The sequence below is a fragment of the Paroedura picta genome, chromosome 3 (assembly GCF_049243985.1).
Source record: "Paroedura picta isolate Pp20150507F chromosome 3, Ppicta_v3.0, whole genome shotgun sequence".
Taxonomy (NCBI): domain Eukaryota; kingdom Metazoa; phylum Chordata; class Lepidosauria; order Squamata; family Gekkonidae; genus Paroedura; species Paroedura picta.
The window spans coordinates 121989585-122013684 of record NC_135371.1 but is presented as its reverse complement, the minus strand read 5'-3'; the positions used below and the strand labels follow the sequence as shown (position 1 = coordinate 122013684).

Genomic DNA, 24100 nt, shown 5'->3' with positions numbered 1-24100 from the left:
AGACCCTTTGGGCAGCGAAAAGTGGGATAGAAAAAACAACTCTTCTTCTTGTCCCCACTGAACTGGTAGAGGAATTTTCCCGTTCTTTTTTTTTTTTTTAGGTGACTATTGTTATTGTGCTACAGTATTCTAACTATCTCTTGACATAATCTACTAGTTAGTCTGAACTCCCATCTTTCATTTTTTAAAAATCCACTTTCACTGTGGATACATAAGAGAAATAGTGTATCTCTGCAAGACTACTTTTTAAAATGAAAGCTGCAAATTCAAACAAATGACAATGAAACTCTATGATGCTATCTCAATCTAGTAATTTCTGATTTTTTAAATGACTGCCATGGGGTGTGTGTGCAGGGAGAAATGGCAGCCATGGAAGACAGGTTGATATGGGCAGGGTCTTAAAAATGCAGATCTACTTGTTCACTCAGCATACAACATATGATCATTGACTATGACTTTCTAGTCTAAGCGTGAAGACCTAGGGGGTATTTGCCAGGAATGTTATTTGCAAGACCAGTAGGATGCAGGGAAGTCAGAGGTGAGGGGGCTCGGTATGTGGTTCTCTTGCTCTACAGGTATTGGATATTTTTAAGTACCATGTGGAGCTCTTTGATTCCAGAACAGCACAGCAGGAATCAAATCCCATTGCTTCTAAAATCATTCTCTTAGTTTTGCAGAAGGGTAAACTAACAAATGTTGGAAGTATTATGATAACATATGTTTTAAATGCTTTGGAATTCCTTTCCTAGGGGTTCCCAAACAATGCTAAACCAGTTTTTCAGCATTCTAGAACAACCTGTTTCTTTCAATGTAATCTACCTGTGTTTGATTAGGAGCCATCTCCTATTAATCCAAAGATCTAGTCACTAATACCCAACTCTCAACACCACAGTTTCTCAATGCAATTTGTTTGTCTAGAAGCCTTGCATTTGAATATAAATATTTGCTCAGAAATTTCCATTAATGAACCATTCTAGACTGAAGAGATGAGATGTTGTAGTCAGAAATTGAGCATAAAACAGAGGCAGGAAAACAGGAGATTAACAAAATATGGTTTAAGGGCAAACTGGCTTGAAGACTATGCAAATTGAGTAAAAGGAAAGTTAAATCTTATTTCCACTTCAAAGCTACAGGCAATTATTTAGAGAAATCCTGCCCTGTCCAATAGTCCATGAGACTGATTTAGGGGAGGCAAGACTGCCACTCTCTTTAGTGGCTTTCTTTAGGTTTGTTTGGAGGAAGGATTATAATATGATATGGTATGGTACTAGCAAGAAAGCCCATTTCAAGAAGGGATACCTGGAGGTACAGATCTTGCTCTGTGTCTCTTTCTCTCTCTCTAGCTGTCTCTCCCTGTGCCTCACAGCAGAAGGCCTAGCAGGTAATGATGGCTCGTTCTTAGGAGGGAAGGAGGGTTGGTGTGCAGTTTGGGGCAGCTCTCTGTTGCTCTCTCCCTCCGTCGCAGTAGGGGAGGCTCTCTCTGTGTCTCTCTCTGCCTCCCTCGCAGCAGGACCAATGGGAGGGACTGAGGGCTCGTGTTTTTATTTATTTATTTATTTATTTATTTATTTATTTATTATTTATTTATTTATTTAGATTTATATACCGCCCTCCCCGAAGGCTCAGGGTGGTTTACATTAAAACTAGTCAACGATACATGAAACAGTCTTCGTTAAAACATACAGTAATTAATAACAGTGGTTGTAACCATATAACAGAATGTAACAGTATAACAATATAATAAAATAATATAATGATGGAACGGTGCAATACCACAACAGGTCCAGAGCGCTCTGGTGGAGTTCTGGGAGGAAGGGGGGGAGAGGGGGGAGGGGAATGAGCGGGGGGGAGTGGGGGCCCTTCATTCGCTGTTGGTTGTGCCTGGTCTCAACCAAATGCCTGGCGGAGGAGCTCTGGTCTGGCAGGGCTCTATGTGTCTCTGGCGCATCTGAGAGGAACGTGGCTAGCGTCCAGGGAGGGAGAGTGGGAGCAACCAGCATTGCTGGCTGCACCCTGATTGGCCCTATTCCAACTTGGACAGCCGGACACCATCCACCCTCCAGGCTGTTTCACAAATATATAGTGGAACCATGGATAAGGATAATATGATATAATATAAATAACTTATCTCCCCTCTATTCTATAACAAAAGGTAGGTGTGTTTGCTCTAACATGTCAGTTCCAAGACCAGGGTAAATTAACATATTTGTTTTTAGACTTAAGTTTTCTATGCTGAAACTATTTTGCTTCTTCCTTTTTTATTTTTCATAAGCTCAAAACATATATTTTGCCTGGGAGTCAAGAGACCATAAAAACTGCAACTTCTGATTTGAAATGCTTGATTTCACATTTGAAGTGGACAGTGGGGAGTTTAAAAACTCTGGCAAAAACAGTGTAACTCTCAGCCAGATGACAAGACTGAAAATCCTGGCTTCTTTGGCCAGCTTGTGCAACTCACAAGAACGGGTCCCCATAAACATTTTAAAAAGCAGCTTTGTGGAAATCATAAAACGAAAAGCCAGGAATTCCACTGGCTGCTTTGAAGGCCCTTGTGAGTCAACATATGGCACAAGAAGAGTAGCAGAAATAAAACCATTCCATGCAGCACCATTCTCACAATCGTTGGCCTGTCTCATGTATGTCCTACCCTTTTCTCTGGTCCTGGCCAAGGTTAGGGCACAACTACTGACCTCGGTGATAGATCCCCTTTCTACCCCATATCCCCATATCTCTCCAAACCATTGGGCTGAAAAACTAGGGTATACAGAAGTTCAGCTTTCACAAGAGACCAGTTTTCTAGGAGGTAGTTCATATAATTCTTCTCCCTGGAACATCAATTGGTGAGATGAGGGGAGGAGGGAAGACAGGATGGGCTTGCCTGCATAAAATGGAAATATTGCTAGATAAATTGCCCTCCATAAAGCTCAGCATGTTACAAGCTGTTTCCCAGCCGATGATGGTTTATTAGCCGCTGCAAGCATGCAGAGTGTTACTTAATGGCATTTGGGATGTGCAATGTGAATTCATTACCTGCCTACAGTGCTTTTGCATCCAATTGCCCTTCTGCGAGCTTCTCGCAGGCATCGCTACTGGGAAACGGAGTGCCCATCTCCAGCATGGGAACAAATGAACTTTTTGGAAGGAGAGAAACACATACTGGGCAGAATAACGGCTGCAGGACAAATGGTCCGAAGCAGAGCGAGAGGGTTGGCTTGGGATCCTGTAACAGACCAGATGCCCAGGCTGAGCAGGCATACTGCTGCCCCAGTCCCTTTGTCGTAAGCAAAGACTCGCCACTGGGCTTTCTTTCTCAGAACCAGCATTAACATTACAGGGACCAGATGTTGTGCCAAATGACACAAGAAAAACAGAGCCCAGCTGCTGCTAATCTGAGAGCTTCCCGCTATTCAGAGATGCTGATTAACAGACTAAGAAAAATGCCCTGAGATTGAAATTTAGAAGACAAGGCAAGTTAAAACTCCCAGCTCAAAGTACCATAATGGACTTGAACAGTATAACAAATTTAGAGTCCAGTGGCACCTTTAAGACCAACAAAGTTTAATTCAAGGCAAGAGCTTTCATGTACATGCACACTCTCATGCCTTGAATAAAACTTTGTTGATCTTAAAGGAGAGACAGGAATCTAAATTTGTTCTGCTGGTTCAGACCAACATGGCTTCCCACTTTAACTCCATCAGAACAAGGGAAACATTTGTTATTGTCCACGTGGCTACAAATGACATGTCCATGAATACCATCGCTCCTATTAAAACAGACTATCAAGATCTAGGGAGGAAGCTCAAGCAAATGGGGGCACTAGTGGTATTCTCTTCAGTCTTGCCTGTCAAGGGAAGAGGAATGCGTTGGGAGAGGAAGATAATGGAGGTGAATCACTGGCTGCGTAGTTGGTGCCGGCAGGAGGGATTTGGTTTCTGGGACCATGGGATAGGCTTTCCTGAAGAAGGCCTACTAGCACCGGATGGACTGCACTTGTCGAAGTTGGGAAAGAATGTGTTTGGCAGGAACCTGGGGAGATTCATCAGGAGAGCTTTAAACTGAAGCCACAAGGGGAAGGAGACGTTCAACATACAGAGTGTAAGGAAGGAGACCGATCGAGGGCAGCCCAACCAGGAAGGACAGCTCATAGGAAACCAGAAGTAAAAGGATTCAGATGCCTTTATACTAACGCCCGAAGCATTGGCAATAAGAAGAAAGAGCTGGAACTTCTCATGCTGATGGAAATGTATGATCTAGTAGGCATCACGGAAACTTGGTGGAATGATTCTCATGACTGGAATGTAATAGTGGATGGATATGAATTGTTCAGAAAAAACAGAATAAATCGAATAGGTGGAGGAGTGGCAACATATGTGAGGAAAGGGCTTACCTGTCAGGAAATTCTAGTGAAGGAGAGCATGTCTACAGTGGAAAGCATCTGGGTGAAAATAAGCGAGGGGAAAACAAGCAGTGTGGTGGTTGGTGTCTGCTACCGACCACCTGACCAACAAGAGGATGTGGATGCTGCACTTTGTGAGCAACTTGGGAAAATATCCAAGCAGCGGGACCTTGTAATCATGGGTGACTTCAATTTCCCAGATGTGTGCTGGGAAACAAACTCTGCGAAGCGTCCTCAGTCATGCAACTTTCTGGATGGAGTGAAGGAGGTGGGGACCCTAGGGAGAAGTGTCCATGTACTCATAGAATTCCTTTTGAGATGGGGGAGGCAAGGAAGCTTGTAGCCAGACGTGGATGTTGGATTTTCGTAGGGCAAACTTTAATAAACTCAGAGATATGATGAGTGTCATACCATGGACGAGAATGCTGGAAGGGAAGGGAGCATGTGAAGGGTGGGCGCTACTCAAACAAGAGCTATTGAATGTTCAATCCATAAGTATCCCAGAAAGACGAAAACACTGCAGGAGCTCTAAGAAGCCTATTTGGATGAACAGAGAACTTCAAGAGGAACTAAGAAAGAAAAGGGAAATGGAGGGAAATGGAGGGAAGGACAGAGCTCTAAAGAAGAGTACCTACAGGTTACTAGGCACTGTATATCAATCATCAGAAAGGTCAAAGCTGAGAGTGAGCTAAGATTGGCTAAGGAAGCACATTGTAACAAGAAAAGATTTTTCAGTTATGTGAGGAGCAAACATAAAGTAAAGGAGGCAATAGGCCCACTGTTGGGTGCGGATGGACAAACTCTAACAGAGGATGTAGAGAAAGCAGAAAGGCTCAGCGCCTATTTTACATATGTTTTTCCCCACAGGTCAAAGGGTTTAGGCACAAATAGAGATGGCAGTAGCCAAGGGAGAGTGTCTGGGTGGCAGGTTGGCATGGACAGAGAGGTTGTCGAGGCATTTAGCTGCACTGGATGAGTTCAAATCCCCTGGCCCGGATGAAATGCACCCGAGAGTGCTCAAAGAACTTTCCAGAGAACTTGCACAGCCCTTGTCCATCATCTTCGGGACTACATTAAGGATTGGAGATGTCCTGGAGGACTGGAAGAGAGTAAACGTTATTCCAATCTTCAAAAAAGGGAGGAAGGATGTCCCAGGAAACTACAGATCAGTGAGTCTGACCTCTGTTGTGGGGAAGATAATGGAGCAGATATTAAAGAGAGAGATCTGCAAACGTCTGGAGGACAATTTGGTGATCCAAGGAAGTCAGCATGGATTTGTCTTCAACAGGTCCTGTCAGACCAACCTGTTTTCCTTTTTTGACCAAGTAACAGGTTTGCTGGATCGTGGAAATTCGGTTGTCATTTACTTTTTGATAAGGTTCCCCATGATGGTCTGATGGATAAATTGAAGGACTGCAATCTGGATTTTCAGATAGTTAGGTGGATAGGGAATTGGTTAGAGAACCGCACTCAAAGAGTTGTTGTCAATGGTGTTTCATCAGACTGGAGGGAGGTGAGTAGCAGGGTACCTCAGGGCTCAGTCTAGATGAGGGGGTGGAGGGACTACTCATCAAGTTTGCAGATGACACCAAATTGGGAGGACTGGCAAATACTCCAGAAGATAGCGACAGAGTTCAACGAGATCTGAACACAATGGAAATATGGGCAAATGAGAACAAGATGCAATTTAATAAAGGTAAGTGTAAAGTTCTGCATCTGGGTTCGAAAAATGAAAAGCATGCCTACTGGATGGGGGATACACTTCTAGGTAACACTGTGTGTGAACGAGACCTTGGGGTACTTGTGGATTGTAAACTAAACATGAGCAGGCAGTGTGATGCAGCGGTAAAAAAGATGAATGCCATTTTGGGCTGTATCAACAGGGGCATCACATCAAAATCACAAGATGTCATAGTCCCATTGTATAAGGCACTGGTCAGACCACACCTGGAGTACTGTGTGCAGTTCTGGAGGCCTCACTTCAAGAAGGACGTGGATAAAATTGAAAGGGTACAGAGGAGAGTGATGAGGATGATCTGGGGCCAAGGGACCAAGCCCTATGAAGATAGGTTGAGGGACTTGGGAATGTTCAGCCTGGAGAAAAGGAGGTTGAGAGGGGACATGATAGCCCTCTTTAAGTATTTGAAAGGTTGTCACTTGGAGGAGGGCAGGATGCTGTTTCCATTGGCTGCAGAGGAAAGGACGCGCAGTAATGGGTTTAAACTACAAGTACAATGATATAGGCTAGATATCAGGAAAAAAAAATTCACAGTCAGAGTAGTTCAGCAGTGGAATAGGCTGCCTAAGGAGGTGGTGAGCTCCCCCTCACTGGCAGTCTTCAATCAAAGGTTGAATACACACTTCTCTTGGATGCTTTAGGATTCTTTGGGCTGATCCTGCATTGAGCAGGGGGTTGGACTAGATGGCTTGTATGGCCCCTTCCAACTCTTATGATTCTGTGATTCTGAAATAGGGTATGACTGGATTTCATCCTATGGGGTAATCACCATATCCATGGAAAATTCATGCAGCCAGTGGGTGTTTGGGGTTTTTTTTAACAAGGCTGTTTGTGCCAATGCCTGTACAACTGCAGGCTCCAGGAGAAGCAGTGCCTGTTAATATAACAGCTAGAATCAAGGGTCATGTCCATGTATTCATACACAGCAACCATATGAATCAGTGTACTGGGAAGACCAGAGCTGTCAGCTCTGAGCCTTCAAAAGCTTCTTTTGAGGGCTTCTGAGATTCGGCAGTCTTCCTGAGCAGAGGGACGAATTTATCCGGGACCTTGCTGATGGACACATTTAGCATGTGGGTCCAACCTTGGCATGTAAAGCTGTGCGATTCAGCCGCCGAAGCAGCCATTCCTGCCTATAGCAGCCTGCGCCGCGGGAGGGGGGAGGCACGGGTGGCAGCCTGATGGCTGCGCCTGCGAGTGTGCGCCTGCGTGTGTGCATCGACCGGTGTGCCAGCATCCGTGCCTCCCCCCCTCTCGTGGTGTGGCGCTGGTTGCTACAGGCGGGAACAGCTGCTTTGGTGGCCAAATTGCATAACCCTACGAATGATCGTGCTGTCAGGGCTGCCTAGAACAGTGGTTCTCGAGCAACAGGTTGCAAAAGTTGTCTAGGCAGAACACAGGGGCTTCAGAACAATGTCTAAGAATATGCTTTCCTTTGGCTCCCAAGACCACCTGCAAATGAAACATGCTGTCTTCTCCTGACGCTACCACCTACAGACTATCCATCTGTGACTTTTAGCATGCTAGCAATAATCTTGGGCACTAGGGGTTACTCCTAACCCTCTATTCCCCCTGCCCACCAGCAAGCATTATTGATGTACTACTTTCTGTGATTCATAAGCCAGGCTCCTGGCTAACTGCACTGGTTCTGCTGCATGAACCCAGGTCAGGTGCTTGTTTTGGAAAAGACTGAGCAAGAGTTCTTACCTTACAGCCTCCTGCCCAGACCCAGCCACATTACAGACAAGGAGTAGAATTCTGCCCCCTCCGCCATGGTGTAAAAAATCCGATGAAACGGCCCCATTATGAGCCAACTGCTGGCCTTCAGGCTCAGAAGAGTTGGGAGAAGATGGGAGACTGTGCGGACAACCTGAGGCAAAAAGAAGACAATAAAAGTGAGTGAATCCCCAGGTGGAGTCTTCCCTGTTGAGCATCTGTTTTAGGAAATGGGCTTCAATGCAAGGCTTGTGGCACTTTTGAAAAATTCTTGTCACTACCCAGCTGAAGAAATAAGCACCTTGCCAGAAAGACAATGTTGGGGGCATGTGTATTTGAATAAGCCATAACAAGAGGCATATATATAAGGGCTCTCTTATACACACATACACCCTTCACACACTTGTGCCACAGTGTTATCCCATGCGGACGGGGAACGTAAGTGACTATTACAACCACTTGGGCGGGGTTCACTGGGAAGTCCTTCCCACCCAATCAACATTCTACTAGGAGGGAGGATGCTGCTTTGGAAAAACCTACCCACCACATGGTTACAGTGTTCACACATGTTCACCAAATCTACATGGGAAAGTGTTTACACACGTGAAGGCCAGCCAGATATTCCCAGCCTGTTCCAGCAATTTAAATACATTCCATGTGAACTGCTTTTAATGAAGCTTGGGACAACTTACATAAGTCCGTAACTTATTGTGTGGTGCGGGGGGGGGGGGGGTGGGCAACCTCCAGTGGGAAGAGGCGTGTGTAAATACCCCCTCTTCTTGCCACTGCTCTTCTCTTTTAAATGCAGCACCACAGGTTGCTCAGGATAACTGTGTTTTTTAAGCCAGCCCAAGTAATCACAGAAATGTGTATTTACACCCTAATTCTGCTCAGTACCGAGGATGACAAAAAACTGAACTTATATTAATTGAAACACAGTGAAGTGATGGCTGCAACAATTCACCTCTTGAGAATTCATTTCTTGAGAATCGGTTTTTGTTTAAAATGAAGAGCTTGTTTCCTATTGCCATGTCTGTAGAAGAAATATCTAAAATGGTATGGGTGGCGACTGCATAAGATTGTAGTGGTCAAGGGATGGGACTTTAGTGTCCTACATACCCCATACAATAATTTATTTAAGACAGTCAATGCTGTAGATGAATGCAGAAGAAAATATGCAAATAAGTTTAATTTGCAAAATACAGAGACATTGCAGAATTCAGCTTTTTCTCAGTAGCGAATCTGGGTTACCTTGGCACAGAATTTGATTTAAAAATACTACTAATAATACACAGCACAGCAGACCTAGATTTAGACAAAACACTGAACAGGAGAGAAAAATGCTTCATAACTATAACAGTAGTTTACAATGGAACAAACTGACTAGAGATTTATGGACTTGTTCCCTGGCACTTTTCATGCAAACGCCAAATACAATGCAGTGGGAAACTCCCAGAATACAGGATATCCTACTTGGAGGATGTCAGAGCTTTAACTAAATGGTCCAAATCAACTCCTTCCAACTCTGTGATTCTGTAGGAAAGAATGAACTCTGACACCCCATCTAGCCACCTAAGGAGCTCCCTAAGTCTGGCCACTAGCCATGGGCTCTCAGGCATAACCAGACTAATCTGCACCCCCAATTTGTAGCTCCACCTTTCCACCTCCCCAGATTCTGGGCTGCACAATTCATCAAAGCCACCTGGCAACGGGGCTGTCCAAAAGACAAAATCTCCACAAAATCTTCCGGATCTGCACACACTGTCTCCTCTGATGTTTTTCAATTAAGGCCTCTTGTTTAGCCGGGAGAGGCAATAAATCACTGCCATGGCACTTCAGGGCCAGTCTTGCTCCTCACTTGGCATGCACAAGTTAATTGTTCCCCAAACACAGTCATCTGGCCAGACTCCCTGCCTGCTCCAAGGCTCAGATCTCCTCATCTTCCTTCTCACCTGCTGAGCTGTGAACCGGACTTCACCTCCAAAGTGCCCATTAAGGTTCTGAAGCCTCAGTTATGCAGAATCCAGACACAGGCATATATCACAGAATTCAGCAATATAATGTCCACACGAAAGCTCACATCTTCAATAAATTTTTGTTGGTCTTAAAGGTGCCATTGGACTCAAATTTTAATGTCCCTAAAGGGCACTGATAGCTAGTTCAAACAGTCAGCAGAATCAAGTAGCAAACAGTTTGCTGGGCTGCAGTTCTTTGCAAGTGGAGGGTTGCCTGTGCCATGCACTTTGCCCCCTCCTGGGTTGTCACCGACTTCCACCATCTTTGTACCTCAGACCAGGAGGCAAAAGGGTGAATTGCTCCAAATCTTCTTCCTGAAAGGACCACATTATCTTCATAGGCTTCTCTGGCCTCCCTTTGGAGCTTCTTTTTATCCCCCTTCCTCCTTACATTAACTGTGTCCCCATCCCACTGAAGAGGGTTGCCTGGACCCTCCTTCCCTTCCTGGGGGCAGCGTCTTAGTCTGGCTTCTGCCCTCTGCTGGGTATTGCCCAACTGTTCTCTCTGCCAAGTATTTTCCTCCTCCTCTTCATTGTGGGGATGCTACATGGGAATTGCTTCATTTGGTGATCTCCCTGAAGTCCACTTCTGGGTCACTGGAATGTGTCCTGGGCAGAAAGGCGGTCCCATTGGTACACTTATGGCATTAAAGGTGATTACCAGGATAAGCCTGATCCAGAATTCAACTGGAAGCCAGCACAGCTGCTTGAGAGGACAGAATGTGGGACCTCCATGGTGTTGCTGTGATGATCCTGGCTGATGCATTCTGAATCTGCTGTACATGCCAGATCAAGGTTAAAGGCAGGCCTGCATACAGCAAGTTGCAGAAGTCCAGTCTAGAGGTGACCATCACATGGATCACCATTGCTAGGTGTTCTGGGGCCAAGTAGGGGGCTAGTAGTTTAGCTTGGTGAAAGTGATAGCATGCCAACTGCATTACTTTCATGACCTGAGCCTCCACTGAGAGGGAGACATCAAGAATCATGCCCAGATTCCTGGTGGCGCGAGCCACTGATACCTGCACTGTGTCCAGGTTGGGTAGGTGCACTTCCTTGCTTGGACCCTTCCTACCCAGCAACAGAACCTCTGTCTTTGAAGGGTTGAGCTAAAGACAATTCTGCTTATCACTTCTTCCAAGCAGCTGGCTAATGTTTCTGTGGGAGAGTCAAGGCATCCATCCATCAGGAGGAAGAACTGGATGTCATCAGCATATTGCTGATAGCCCAGCCCAAACCTGTGCACCAATTGAGAAAGAGGGGGCATAAAGATGTTGGTGCTCCCTGAGGGACTCCATATGCAAGCGGGTGTCGGCTTGATGAACTCTCTCCTATTGCTAACCTCTGTCTGGGATCCTGGAGAAAAGATATTAGCCATTGAAGGGCAGTCCCCTTAATCCCTGTATCGGTGAGGTAGAAGCTCATGGTTGACTGTGCTGGATGCTGGTGAGAGATCTAATAACACGAGCAGTGCTGACCCACCCCAGTCCAACTGGTGACAGAGGTTATGTTTTGGGGTGACTAGCACTGTTTCTATCACATGGCCAGGCTGGAAACATGACTGAGATGGGTCTAAGACTTAAACTTATTCCAAAAATATTGACAGTTGGTCCATGACAGCCCTTTCAAGCATCTTCCCCAAAACCGCGAAATGCGAGATAGAACAATAGTTGATAGGTTGTCACAGGTCCAGAGATGGTTTTCTGAGCAGCACACGAACCACTGCCTCTTTTAGCCCTTTCGAGAATTCTGCTGAGAGGTGGCCGATCTAGACAAATAGCATATGCTTGCTTATGTTCTCTTATAAAAACCTTCACAGACATGCATCTATGGGGCAAGACGGAGCTCTTCCGCCAGGTTTATGGTTGAGGCCGGGGCTGATAATAGATCTATGCCTCCCCTGGGGACTCGGGTTCTGGACCCGAAGCAAAACATCATCAGGACCTCCTCTCCACCCGCTAGTAGTGGGAGGGAGGGGGGGGAGTTGAGCTGCCATTCTTGCCATGCCGGCAATATTGGCAATGTTATTATTGTTTTATGGGGTTTTAATGGGGAATTGTGATATTGTTACCCGCCACGAGCCGCAAGGGAGTGGCTGGCTATAAATCTAATAATAATAATAATAATAATAATAATAATAATAATAATAATAATAATAATAATAATAATAATAATAATAATATTTTCTATTTAGCAGGAATTCAGCTAGATTACTGTTACTGCCTGATTTTTAGTATCTTGCTCCCAATTCCAAAGTGGCAAATGAGATTAAATCACAAGACGTTTTAAAAGAAGAATCCTCAAAAGACAATCAGTAGAGAGCAGAAATACCACATCAAGCTATTGGAAGACAAAAAGCAGGACAGAAATCAGCCAGCACAGGTTAAGGCTGCTTCAGTATCAAAATGTTGGTGGTCTCCCAAAAAACAAACAAGGAATGTGTAAGGAAAGCCTCATAGGAAATATCATCCTTGGGGCCATCCCATTGATGGCTGTGTTCTATAGCAGTGGTCCCCAACCTTTTTATCACTGGGGACCACTCAATGCCAGGGACCACACGCCGGGGACCACTCAACGCCTTTTACTGAGGCCCGGTGGGGGGGGTAGTTTACTCCTCTACTCTCAACCACTGCCCTAACGCTCTCTGATCACTATGGTAATGTTTAAACATCCCTTCAAAATAAGATACAGACACGGCACAACAATGAACATAAGGAACATTTTATTTTCATGGAAATTTTAACTCATGACAATGACAAATCAATGGGAACCCTGAGCTTGTTTCTCTGCAACGAGATAGTCCCATCTGGGAGTGATGGGAGACAATGACACCTGAAGTGTGTTGTAAAGGGCCGGAGGGGGGGGGAAGAAGGCGTCCTTTGGGGCCCACCTCCAATTAGCCGAAGGACCACATGTGGTCCGCGGCCCACAGGTTGGGGATTGCTATTCTATAGTACTGCTCATGAAAATTTAGAAGCCAAGGGGAATGTGAAACAAAACCTCTCTTGATTTGCTCAGTGGTCAGGTAAGTTTATACTAGAGAAGGAGGTCCCTAAAGTACCCTGGTCTCAAATCGTTTAGTGTGGTGGTTTAAATGTTGGACTATTTAGGATATCAAGGTTCAAAACCAGCACTTAGTACTGGGCATGGAAATGCACATGATACAAAAGATGTATTAATGGTAATGTACCTAATCCAATTTGCCCCCATCTAAAGCCAAGTTTAAGTCCCTTCCTTGGTTCAGACAGGATAAATGTGCAAGCACGGAGTCATGTCTGACCCTCTAGTGTTTTCTTGGCAGACTCAATACGGGGTGGTTTGCCAGTGCCTTCCCCAGTCATTACGGTTTCCCCCCCAGCAAGCTGGGTACTCATTGTACCGACCTCGGAAGGATGGAAGGCTGAGTCAACCTTGAGCTGGCTGCTGGGATTGAACTCCCAGCCTCGTGGTCAGAGCTGCAGACAGCATGTCGGTTGCTTTACCACCCTGCACCACAAGAGGCTTCCAAACAGGATAGTATCTACTAAATTATTAAGATGTTTTTGGAAAAGAAAACATGAAGAAGGAACTAGGGAGGTAAACTGTCATGGACACAGTATGCTCTTTTGAGGGACAAAAGGAGCAAAGAAGTAACATAATACCTTTGATGAAGGCATGTACATGATCCACAGAAATGCTGAATGAAAAAACAGCTTCAAGCACAGCTTTGATTGGAATTTTCAACTGGGTCAAACAGACCAAGGTGAGTTCCTTGTGCCATCTATATCTCAGGGGTGAGAGATACTGACCAGAATGATTTTTCCTAAGCTACATCCACATTAAAAGCAGTGCAAAATTATATTGTATTAATTCTATAAAAGTGACTGGAGACAGTGACTGTTGTATTCTGCCCCATCTGGAGAACAGTGGGACTCTAAACAAAGCCCCAGTAAGTTTAATAAAGAAACACATATTCTTCAGGCTCCTACAGACTGAGGTGAAGAACCATCGCTATAACTCCTTCCAACAAGGAACCATGTAAGCTGCTTTGGGAGTCGGTTGGGGAGAAAGGCAAATTGTAAACAAAGTAAGTAAATTTTTAAAAACTTGTCTCCAGTTCAGGCATGTAAGAGTAGTTGAACATCACTTAAGAGAAGGCAAAAACAGAATAAATTCATCTGCTTGAGCTCCTAACAGATTGAGGCTGGTATCGTTTCCCTGCCCAGAACGCTGTCAAACACTGTGCAGAAGAGAGTTAAACTTCTCTTTCTCCCCATACCATGAGATTGGGACCTACAGCCATAACTTCCAGTCACCTACTCCTGAATCTCAGCTGTCAGAGCTCTCAACCAGTTGCAGTTCACAGTTCAACTAGTAAAGGCCAGGTTACTAATCTGGAGAACTGGGTTTGATTCCCCACTCCACCACATTCAGCCAGCTAGGTGACCTTAGAGTTGTTCCAACACAGCAGTTCTCTCAGAGCTCTCTGTCAAATAAAATGTATGCAGATATAATGACACAATATTACAATAAATGACAGAAATGTGGGATCTTCCCTCAATTCCTCAGGCCAGTCATCCTACAAGAAGAGAACCTCCACAGGGAATGCACATATACAGGCAGGTACTGATCTTAACACATCTGCAGAGCGGTGCCTTGTCATGACAGAGTATTGCAGGAAAGGTAGTCCTGAAGATATTTAGGGTCCAAGGCCTAAGGCAGCCAGCATGGTATAGTGGTTAAGAGTGGCTGCCTCTAATCTGGAGAACTGGATTTGAACCCCCCCACTCCTCCACACGTAGCCAGCCGGGGGAACTTGGGGCGGTCACAGTTCCCTCAGGGCTGTTCTTGCAGAGCAGTTATTTCAGAGCTCAATCAGCCCCACCTATCTCACAGAAGGGAAAGGTGCTGGCAAGCTGCTTTGGGACTCGTTCTGGTAGTGAAGCAGAGTATTTAAAAAGCACTTCATGTTCTTGCCTCCCTGCTCAACTCCAGCTTCCTTCAGTGTCCTTTCCTCAGTGAAAATGACAAGGGCAGAAGGAAATCTCACTTTGTTAGTTTCAGCACAAATTTGCTTCACCCCTCTGGTGAAAGGGTTAACGCCACAAGAAAGGATGGTCCACTTCACAGGGTGCCTGGGGGGGGGGGGGGAGGTGTTAGCAAGCCGCTTTGGGAATCCTCAGGGTAGTGAAAAGTGGGGTATTAAAAAACAGCTCTTATTCTTTTTGCATTGTTCTGCTCCTCATTCTTCTCTCGGCAAGAAGGACCTGCAGGATTGTACCAAATCTGTTGAGGTTCATTTTCATTGTCCAACCTTTCACAGCGGCTTCCCCTTTGTCTCTCTGTGTCTTCAAGCTGCCCCTAACTGTGTCCTCCTGCCAATCCAGGATTCACATCTGTCCCTGACTTGAGCTCCTTGAATCTCTAGTGGCATTTAAAGACTGAAAAGCCAATTTATCTTGATGCAAGCCTGACCCTTTGAAGGAGGGATGGCTTGGCTGCCGGCCAGGTTCAGGGAAAGCTAAAAATAACTTATTGTATTAGTCACAAAATAGAAGCAAGGCTCATTTTGGCAAACTGTAAAATGCCATTGATGGCAGGTAGTAAAATTCTAGAGCAGCCAGACAGAATTTGAAAGTGCCTGAAAAATTACAGCCCAAAGAGCTGTGGTAAGTTCATATCAGTTCACCAAGCCGTGTCAGGTCAAGGTCTCTGCTCCAGAAAAGATATGGGAAGATATGGTAAAGATACAGATGACCTTTAATGGCATAGATATGGTACATTTATATGGGTTTTTAGCTTCCTTGGGACTCCTTCCTCAGGGACCTTAAAGCATCCTGTGTACCCACATCTTATGTCTTTGATTTCTCAGCACATAACTGGTTTAAAACTGAGTGCAAGCAGACTAACTAAGGGTGGGATCATATGCTGTGTTCTGCTTGTGCAAGCAACACTTCCATTTGCATGAAATGTATGCCAATTCCCTCCTCCCTCTGCTGCCTCTCTCCCAAGCTCCCGCCCCCCCCCCCCCCCAAGCAGGATCAAGCAGTTACTGCAGGCTTCAGAGAAAGTTCTGGGTCACAGTGTTTAGTATCCATCCTAGGTCTTTATTTTACTTTATTGTGCTTAACTATATTTGGAAATGTTTGCTTGGGCTTCTGAGCTTGCTATAGCTACAGCAACAGCTACACTACAAACCAAAATCTCAGCTTCACCTACCTCACAGGGTGTCTGTTGAGGGGAGAGGAAAGGGAAGGTGACTGTAAGCCGCTTTGAGACTCCTTCAGGAAGAGAAAAGTGGCATATAAGAACCTCTTCTTCTATAAATGTCCAGTGTCTGCAAATGCATCTGGAAATTATAACAATATGGAAGTGCTGGCTTTTTAAAAAGTTGCTGAAGATTCCTAGCCAGTGCTTTAGAGCAGTGGTCCCCAACCTTTTTCTCACTGGGGACTGGTCAACGCTTGAGAATTTTACTGAGACCGGGTGGGGGGTAGTCTTTTGCTGAGGGACATCACCACCGCCGCCTGAGCCCCTGCTCCACTTGCTTTCCCGCCAGCGCCCCTCACTTCCAGCCACCCACTGGGGGGCGCTGCCAGCAGCAGCTGTGCAGTGCTACGCCGAGGGGGAGCCCCAGCCATGGCAGCCGCTGGAGAGCTCCAAAGGTGAGCCAGCGGCAGAGTGGCAGGGCAGTCCCCGAGGCAGCATCCGGGGAGGAAGATGAGGAGGAGCTGCGGCCCGGTACCGACTGATCCACAGACCGGTACCGGTCTCTGAACCAGGGATTGGGGACAGCTGCTTTAGAGTTTAGGGGCAGCAGTTTCGGGTGCATGCATTGTCTGCATCAGTGCCTGAGCACTCAGTCAGGTGCTAAGAAGCCATGATCTATACCCTGCCTTTCTCCCCAACCGGGACCCAAAGTGGCTTATCATTCTCCCCTCCCCCATTTTATCCCCACAACAACCCTGTGAGGAAGTTTAGGGTGAGAGCATGTGACTGCCTGAACGTCACCCAGCACACTTTCGTGGGAGAATGGGGATTTGAACCTGGGTCTCCCAGATCTTAGTCTAGCACTCTAACCAGCACACCACCCACGAAAGGATCCCCAGACTTAAAAAAAAAAAATTCTGTATCAAAATGTGGTCAGGGCCCTGCATTTTATCTATGGAAAAAAATAGAAAATCTGCAAGCAAATCTATTTCAATGAATTATTTGTTGCAAAGTCTTTCAGTATGCAATCTTTTATTTATTTTGCTTAGCAAACAAGAAACTATGAAGAACAGACGGTTAGCAATAAAGGGTAACTTCTGTGAACGGACACAACTGGGGGTCGGGGCAGGAATAAAGAGATGCACAGGTCATGATAAACTGTATCACCTCTCCTGCTGAAGCATCAGAAAAAGAGAAATTGGGAGCTAATTAAATGTTTAGAAAGCAATCCTCTGATGGGCCAGGAGGACTTCAGAATGCACAAGGGGGACTTGCTGGATTCAAGAAGTGCCTTCAGATCAAAATTGCATTGCCTATGGACAGTCATGGCATAAGGTGCCTGATGTATACAATTTCCATAGGCAGATGTTGCCAGAGAGCATTCTAACAGCATAATTCTAGCCTATAAGGCCAAGGACTGACAGCTTCTCATGGCTCTGCCCTGTTTGGCATTCAATTTCCCTCTACCCCTGTGGATTCACTCCAGTGATCTCCTGTCAAATTTTAAAGGACTTGGTGGAGCAGAACCTAAGGTGTGAATAGAGAATCTTATACACATACATACAGGAAGAGGATTTCCCCCTTCTCGTCTTGCTGGGTGTTTGCAGAGAGATCAGGATATTTTTTCTAACACTCACTTATAAAATTCCATGGTCCATGATTACCAGAAAAGTGCACCTAGATATTTACTAAGGTCCCTGGCTATCTGAAAATTGTGGACACAAGGGAGGGGGGGATGGCAGTCTCAACGTGTGCATTTCTTCATTTCAGGCATTAATAGAAAAGTACAGTCAATTCTGGAGAGTTTCTTCTTACCTTCCTGCATCACATCAGATGCCATGTATTTTAATGTCACATCAGAGAAACCAGAGGCTTGCTACAGACACGGTTGGCTCTGCTCTGCAGTGGGCTATAAATGAAGAACAGTCCAAGGGGGAATGGAATGGTCCCAGATCATGAAATGCACTCTTAACCAGATTGTGCAACCAACCCTGAACAGCAGGAAGTATTTATTTTTAACCAGATATTTTATTGGCCGGGGGGGGGGGGATCACAGAGCGAGGATTGAATGTGACCCAAAACAAATGAAGCTGCAGCCAGAAAATTATTGAAATAACTGTGGTTATTTAGCTAGAGGTAAAAGGACAGGAACCTGAAGTTTAAGCAACAAAATATATAAAATTAAAATACAAATATTTATTATTACCTGCACATTAAGAAGATGAAAAACAACATTAAAACATAATAAGCCAACTCTGTACAATACTGCTCATAGTCTTAATAGTTGAACTTGGTATGACCACAGTCCAAGCCCATTTCACCCGAGGGTGGTCAGATAAAACGTATGCACACATATGATGCAGCATTACAATAAGACCTAGTTGGTGGCCAAAGAATTAAAAAAATGTGAAGCTCCCAATAATATATAGTAACTAGGGGCCAAGCCCGTTGCATTCAGGAATACAACGGACGCTAGATTGGGGGGGTGGGGGTGGAAGAACTCTGTGGATGGCCTCTCCCTCCCCCCAGGACCTGGAAAGGCTGCAGGCTGGAGGCTCCCAAGAAGGGAACTCACTAGCAGGGGCAACTCTCACGTGGCAGGGAACTGCAGCCTCTGAGCCTCAGAGGGATATGGAAGGAGTGGTCAGGGGTGGGGAACGGAAAGCGATTGGCTGGCTGCTGGACAGACAGGTAAGCCAGGAGGAGACACTCAGGGGGCGGGACAGCCGCCCTGAGTGAATGTTAAGCACTGAGTGGCACTTAAGCCATGAGACTAGCTTCTCCTCTTAGGCCTTACCAGAAATATATTATGTGGAACAGATAACTCCAGATGCAGAGCTCACAATAAAAATACATAGCAGTCAAGAACCACCCCTCTGTCCGAGATCAAGGTTCAATCCTGAGTGTTCATCCTCATGTGTAAACAAAAAGAAACAAATGAATCTGTGACCAGAAAGCTACTCAACTCACTATGATTACTTACTAGAGGTCAAAGGAGCAAGAACACAACTCCCTGGGGGAGGATCCATGGAGGCATCTGGTTCTTTCTTCCATTGCTTTCAACACTTGTTTGAGGTTGCCTCAAAAGATTAGTGGAAATCCCTCAGAGGGGAGGCAAACTAGCAGATTGAGCATTACAGGGAAAGGGAATGCTGGGCTAGCTAAGTGTCACTTAGGACACTCTTTACCAAAGCTGCCACTCAGTTTGTAACCTTACACTTAGCTCCGATTACATGCAATCAGCATCTTCTGCATCACTTCAGAAATTGCCAGAGTTTTTCTGGAGAGATGGCTGGTGGGCTAGCCAGCCAGCAGGCAGACAACAAAAATACGAGGAGAAATGACTTTGCACAGTAGGCAGCAAAGCTGCCCAAGAAAGAGACATTTCCGACTCTGCAGGGAGAAGGTCTTTCCCAGCGGCCTCATGATGCAGTCATCAGGCCACAGATCTTAATAAGGGGCTGTTAAAGTGACAGACTCTCTGTGCTCCAAAAGCCCACTCTTCTTGAGGCTGTCTGCTGCAATTGGACTTGTGCTAATATGTGCTGGCTAGGAGCACCAAGGGCACGATGATGGATAGCCCCTGCCTTTTGGTTAAAGATACAGGCTTTACATGATCCCACCTTTCTATATCAGACTTCAATCCTTTCTTTCACACTGCCTTTGGAATGCTGCTGTGGGAAGCATCGTGACATTTACAATGGGAAGCCACAGGCAGCTGGCATGCCATCTTTGAACAAATGCTAGTCTTAGGGCCACTGGGCAGGCACACTGAGCTAAGTGCCAATTCTTCCAGCAGGTATGTTTGGCAATAATAACGCAGCTTGACCTCTGGATATGGGAAATGTGCATCCTCGGAGCTGCTGTTAGCCACCGCAGGCTGCAGACCTGTGTATTTAACCCCAGCTATACTGCAGTCACAGAGAAAACTGAAAGCAGGTGGGAAGGCATCGGAGGCAGATGAGTGAGGAGAACAGACTCCCACCCCTGAGCGCCACAGATTAATTTTATTTATTTATTTATACGGGGGTTTATACCTATACCTTCCTCCAAAGGGAGAGTCACAGCAATGCAGAATAAAATAATCTAAAATATGTATAGAACATTTAAGGTATAACCCCCCACACCTCCCTCCCTCCCTTCCTGGCAGGACAGCACACAAACTAGATACCAAAGGACTGGGTAAAGAGGTGTGTTTTTACCATGAAAACCATATAATGCAGGCACCTTCCCGCAGCCACTCTTGCCTGGCATTTTTTCCTCTGGCTGTAGCTCTCAGCTGCAGGAAACATGCTTGGGTAATGGGGAATGATAGGAGAGGAATGGAACGGAGTTCAGGTCCTCTGAGCCACACACCTGTTTCACTTCTTAAATCAAACCATCCTCCTACCTCCCACATGACTGTGGCAGATCCTGGTTTAAAATACAGAGGCCTGCTGCTAAGTCATCTAGCTCAGCCCTCAGGCAGGAATGAATGTGGAAAAATTGCTGTTAATCTCAGCAGTGAGAAGATGAGACAACTTTTTGACTTTCCTGTTCATTTGTCTCTTCCATTTTATTTGCCTCATAGTGAATTTTATTTAGAAGGGGAAAAAAAGAAAATAAAGTCCAGCATCTATTCTATAACATATGATAAAACTTGTATTATAGTATTGCTTGCTATATTCTTTGTTAATATCCATTTTTATTATACCATAATAACAATTTGTTAAATTCTAGTAAGATCGTAACACAGAAACAGGTTTAAACAAAACAAAACATACTAGCATTCCTAATGCACAATCTATCCAAATAAAGAGAGTCTATTTCCAGATCAAGTTCATGGTTTTGGTTTTAACCTTTAAGGCTATACACAGCTTGGGTCCTGCCTATATGAGGGATCGCATGTCTGTCTATGCTCCCTGTAAAGTACTCCGCTCAGCGAGTATGAACCTACTGGTTGTCCTGGGTTCCCGAGATATCGCCTGGCCTCGACCAGGGCCAGTGCCTTTTTGGCCTAGGCCCCAACCTGGTGGAATGAGCTCCTGGAAGAGCTAAGGGCCCTGATGGAGCTGTCAAGGTTCCTCAGGGCCTACAAGATGGAGCTCTTCCGCAAGGCATTTGGTTGAGACCGGGAGAGGAGGACCAGAGTTACAATCTTGGGGTACTGCCCAAGATTGCAACCAGATAGCTACCTATGACAACTATGGTATGTGAATATAGCTGGAGTGATGGAGTTGGGGGATGTTTGTATTTTTGTATTTTTCTGCCATCTTGTTTTATTGTGTTTTGTGGATAAGATGTATTTTAATAGGGGCTGGTTACTGTGTAACAATTGATATGTTTTAATGTTTTACTGTTTTATTGTGAGCCACCTCAAAAAAGGAGCAGCTCCACAACCCAGGTCTCCCAGCCTCAAGTTAATATATGCTGTCAAGCAGCCTTTCAGTCCTCACTCAATGATGACTCACAGTCTTCTGCAGTCAGCAATTGTCTTGCTAAGGTGGTCTGGTGCCTTTTAGACTGGTGCTCTCTTCTAGTACATAGCTGACATTGCTTAATTGGCTCAGGTGAGCCAAGTGGGCTGACAGCACAGGGAGCTGCAGCTGGAGGCTGGGCAGAGGAATGAGGAACTCCTGCAACAACTTTGGAATCTAAACCCTGGTTGGTTTGCAACTCCATTCCCTCCTGCTCACAAGAGCTCTCTGCCAGCTGAGCATCTGGCTAGGCTAAGGTCTAATCCAGCTGAGGCTTGGTTAAAGCTGGGAGCTCTTGGCAAGGGAGTCCTCACTAACAGGACCTTGGCTCACAACACCCCCCTTGGCCCTGCAGGTGGCCATCAGAGCACTATTTTCCTTCCCCACTCTCCTTCTCTTCAGAGGCATTGTGGGGGAGGATCCAGCAGCCTTCCCCATCCAGACTGGCCCTTTGAAGATGTTGGGAGGATGGGAAAGAAGCAGCAGCCACTCAGCCTTACCGGTCCAGCCTGTCCTTTGGGAGAGGTGGGGGTGGAAAAGAGGCAGCCCCGCCCCGACCTTTCCTGCCTGCCCTGGCCTTTGGGAGATCATGGGGTGCATGAGAAGAAGGCCTTCTCTGAGTAACCTGGCCTTTGGGAGATGTGAGGGAGGTTGGGAAAGAGGCATCTCACCTCCCTGTGGCTTTTGGGAGTTGTGGAGGAGTAGGTGGGAAGGAGGCAGCTGCCCACAGCCTTCCCTACATAGTCCAGAATTTGGGAGATATGGGGGGTGGAAAGAAGGCAGCCCACCCCCAGCACAGCCTTCCTGGCTGGGACTACCTCTGTCTTGCAGGCCCTGTGGAACCACAAAAGCTCCTGCAGGGCCCTCAGTTCTTCCATAAGCTCATTCCAGCAGTTTGGGGCCAGAACTAAAAAGGCCCTGGTTAAGGCCAGGTGAACCTTCCAATGGCCGGACACCACCAACAAATTAGAACCCACAGAGTGCAAGGCCCTGAGGAGGACATAAGATGACAGGCAGTCCCTCAGGTATGTGTGTCCCAGACCATGAAGGCCCTTAACTCTTTTGATCCTATAAAAAAATAAATAAAATTTGTATTGTAGCATTAATTACTGTATTATTGTAAGGTTCGGGGTTTCCTCAGATCCCTGGGAAGACTTCTGCCTTAACTGTAGAGGCCGTCTCTCGCGAGGCTTCAGGGTGGACCTGAGTATGAGGGGTTCCGGGTCCACAAATGCCTTCAGGTGGGTCAGGGAGCGGAGTTTGTGGAGAGCTTCAGTGGTGTCGGTCCAGTAAACTAGAGGACAGTAATAATCTGCGGAGTCCAGCCTCCTGCCCTGGAGGCAGGGTGGGGATGGACAACTATTTATTTATTTATTTATTTGTTTATTTATTTGTTTATTTATTTATAATTTAATTTATACCCCACCTCTCTTGACTGGGGAAGGCACTGGCGAACCAACCCGTATTGAGTCTGCCATGAAAACACTTGAAGGTGTCACCCCAAGGGTCAGACATGACCCAGTGCTTGCACAGGGGAAACCTTTACTAAGTCATCTTGAGGCGGCTTACAACAATAAAGCAGTATGCCTCATAAAATTCATTAAAAACATTAGAATCTACATTTTCATACAACAATATTTATCAAAACCATACATCCCCAGATGGCAGTAAAAACCAGCAGTTACCCTCTATTCCGGTCAGCTGTTACAATATTCCAATTAATCTACTTAATTTAAAAACTCAATTAGGCTCAGATCTATCGCGCCAGGCGTGCAGAGCGCCAACTTTGGGTGGGACCTCAGTTCATAACTCCAGGTACTCCCCCAGCCTCAACTAAACACCTAGTGGAAGAGCTCCATTTTACAGGCCCTGCGGAGCCTTGATAGCTCTTGTTAGGCCCTTAGCTCTTCCATGAGCAAATTCCACCAGGTTGGGGGCAAGTCCAAAAAGGCCCTGGCCCTGATTTAGGCCAGGCAAATATGCCGGGGGCCCGGGATCACCAGCAGATCCGTATCCGCAGAGCGAAGAGTTCTGCAGGGGCCATAAGCAGATAAGTGGTCCCTCATGTAGGCAGGATCAAAGCCATGTATAGCTTTTAAGGTCAAGAACAATACCTTGAAATTGAGCCAGAAGCAAACCGGCAACCAGTGCAGTTGTTTCAGCACAGGCTGGATATGGGCCCTCCAAGATGTCCCAGTGAGGACCCTCACAGCCACATTCTGTACAAGTTGTAATTTCCAGGTCAGGAACAAGAGTAGGCCCATGTACAGTGAGTTACAGAAGTGTAATCTGGAAGTGACCATTGCATGGATCACTGTGGCTAAGAGTTCTGAGGACAGGTAGGGCGCTAACAGCCATGCTTGGCATAGTTAGAAAAATGCCATCTGGTGATCTGAGCCTCCATGGAAAGGGAGGTATCAAAGACCACTCTCAAATTCCTGGCTGCTGATGCAGGTGTTAGTGCACCCCATCCAGGCATGGGAGACACACTGCCTGGTCTAGGAGGGGTTGCGTTTCAGGCAGCTCTGCCTGAGCCACCCAGTCAAGGCATCCAGGTAAATGGCAAATGTGTCTTTTTTTGGGGGGGGGGGGG

The 24100-nt window shown here is 45.9% G+C and overlaps 1 protein-coding gene across 2 annotated transcripts in view; it reads right to left on the bottom strand.

Annotated features, from left to right (window-relative positions):
- USP43 (ubiquitin specific peptidase 43) overlaps positions 1–24100 on the bottom strand; it is a 149891-nt gene that overhangs the window by 28298 nt on the left and 97493 nt on the right. For both annotated transcript variants that reach the window (XM_077327524.1, XM_077327525.1), the window contains exon 7: positions 7842–8004. In XM_077327524.1, the coding sequence (XP_077183639.1) occupies positions 7842–8004 (163 nt within the window). The remainder of the gene's footprint in view (positions 1–7841; positions 8005–24100) is intronic.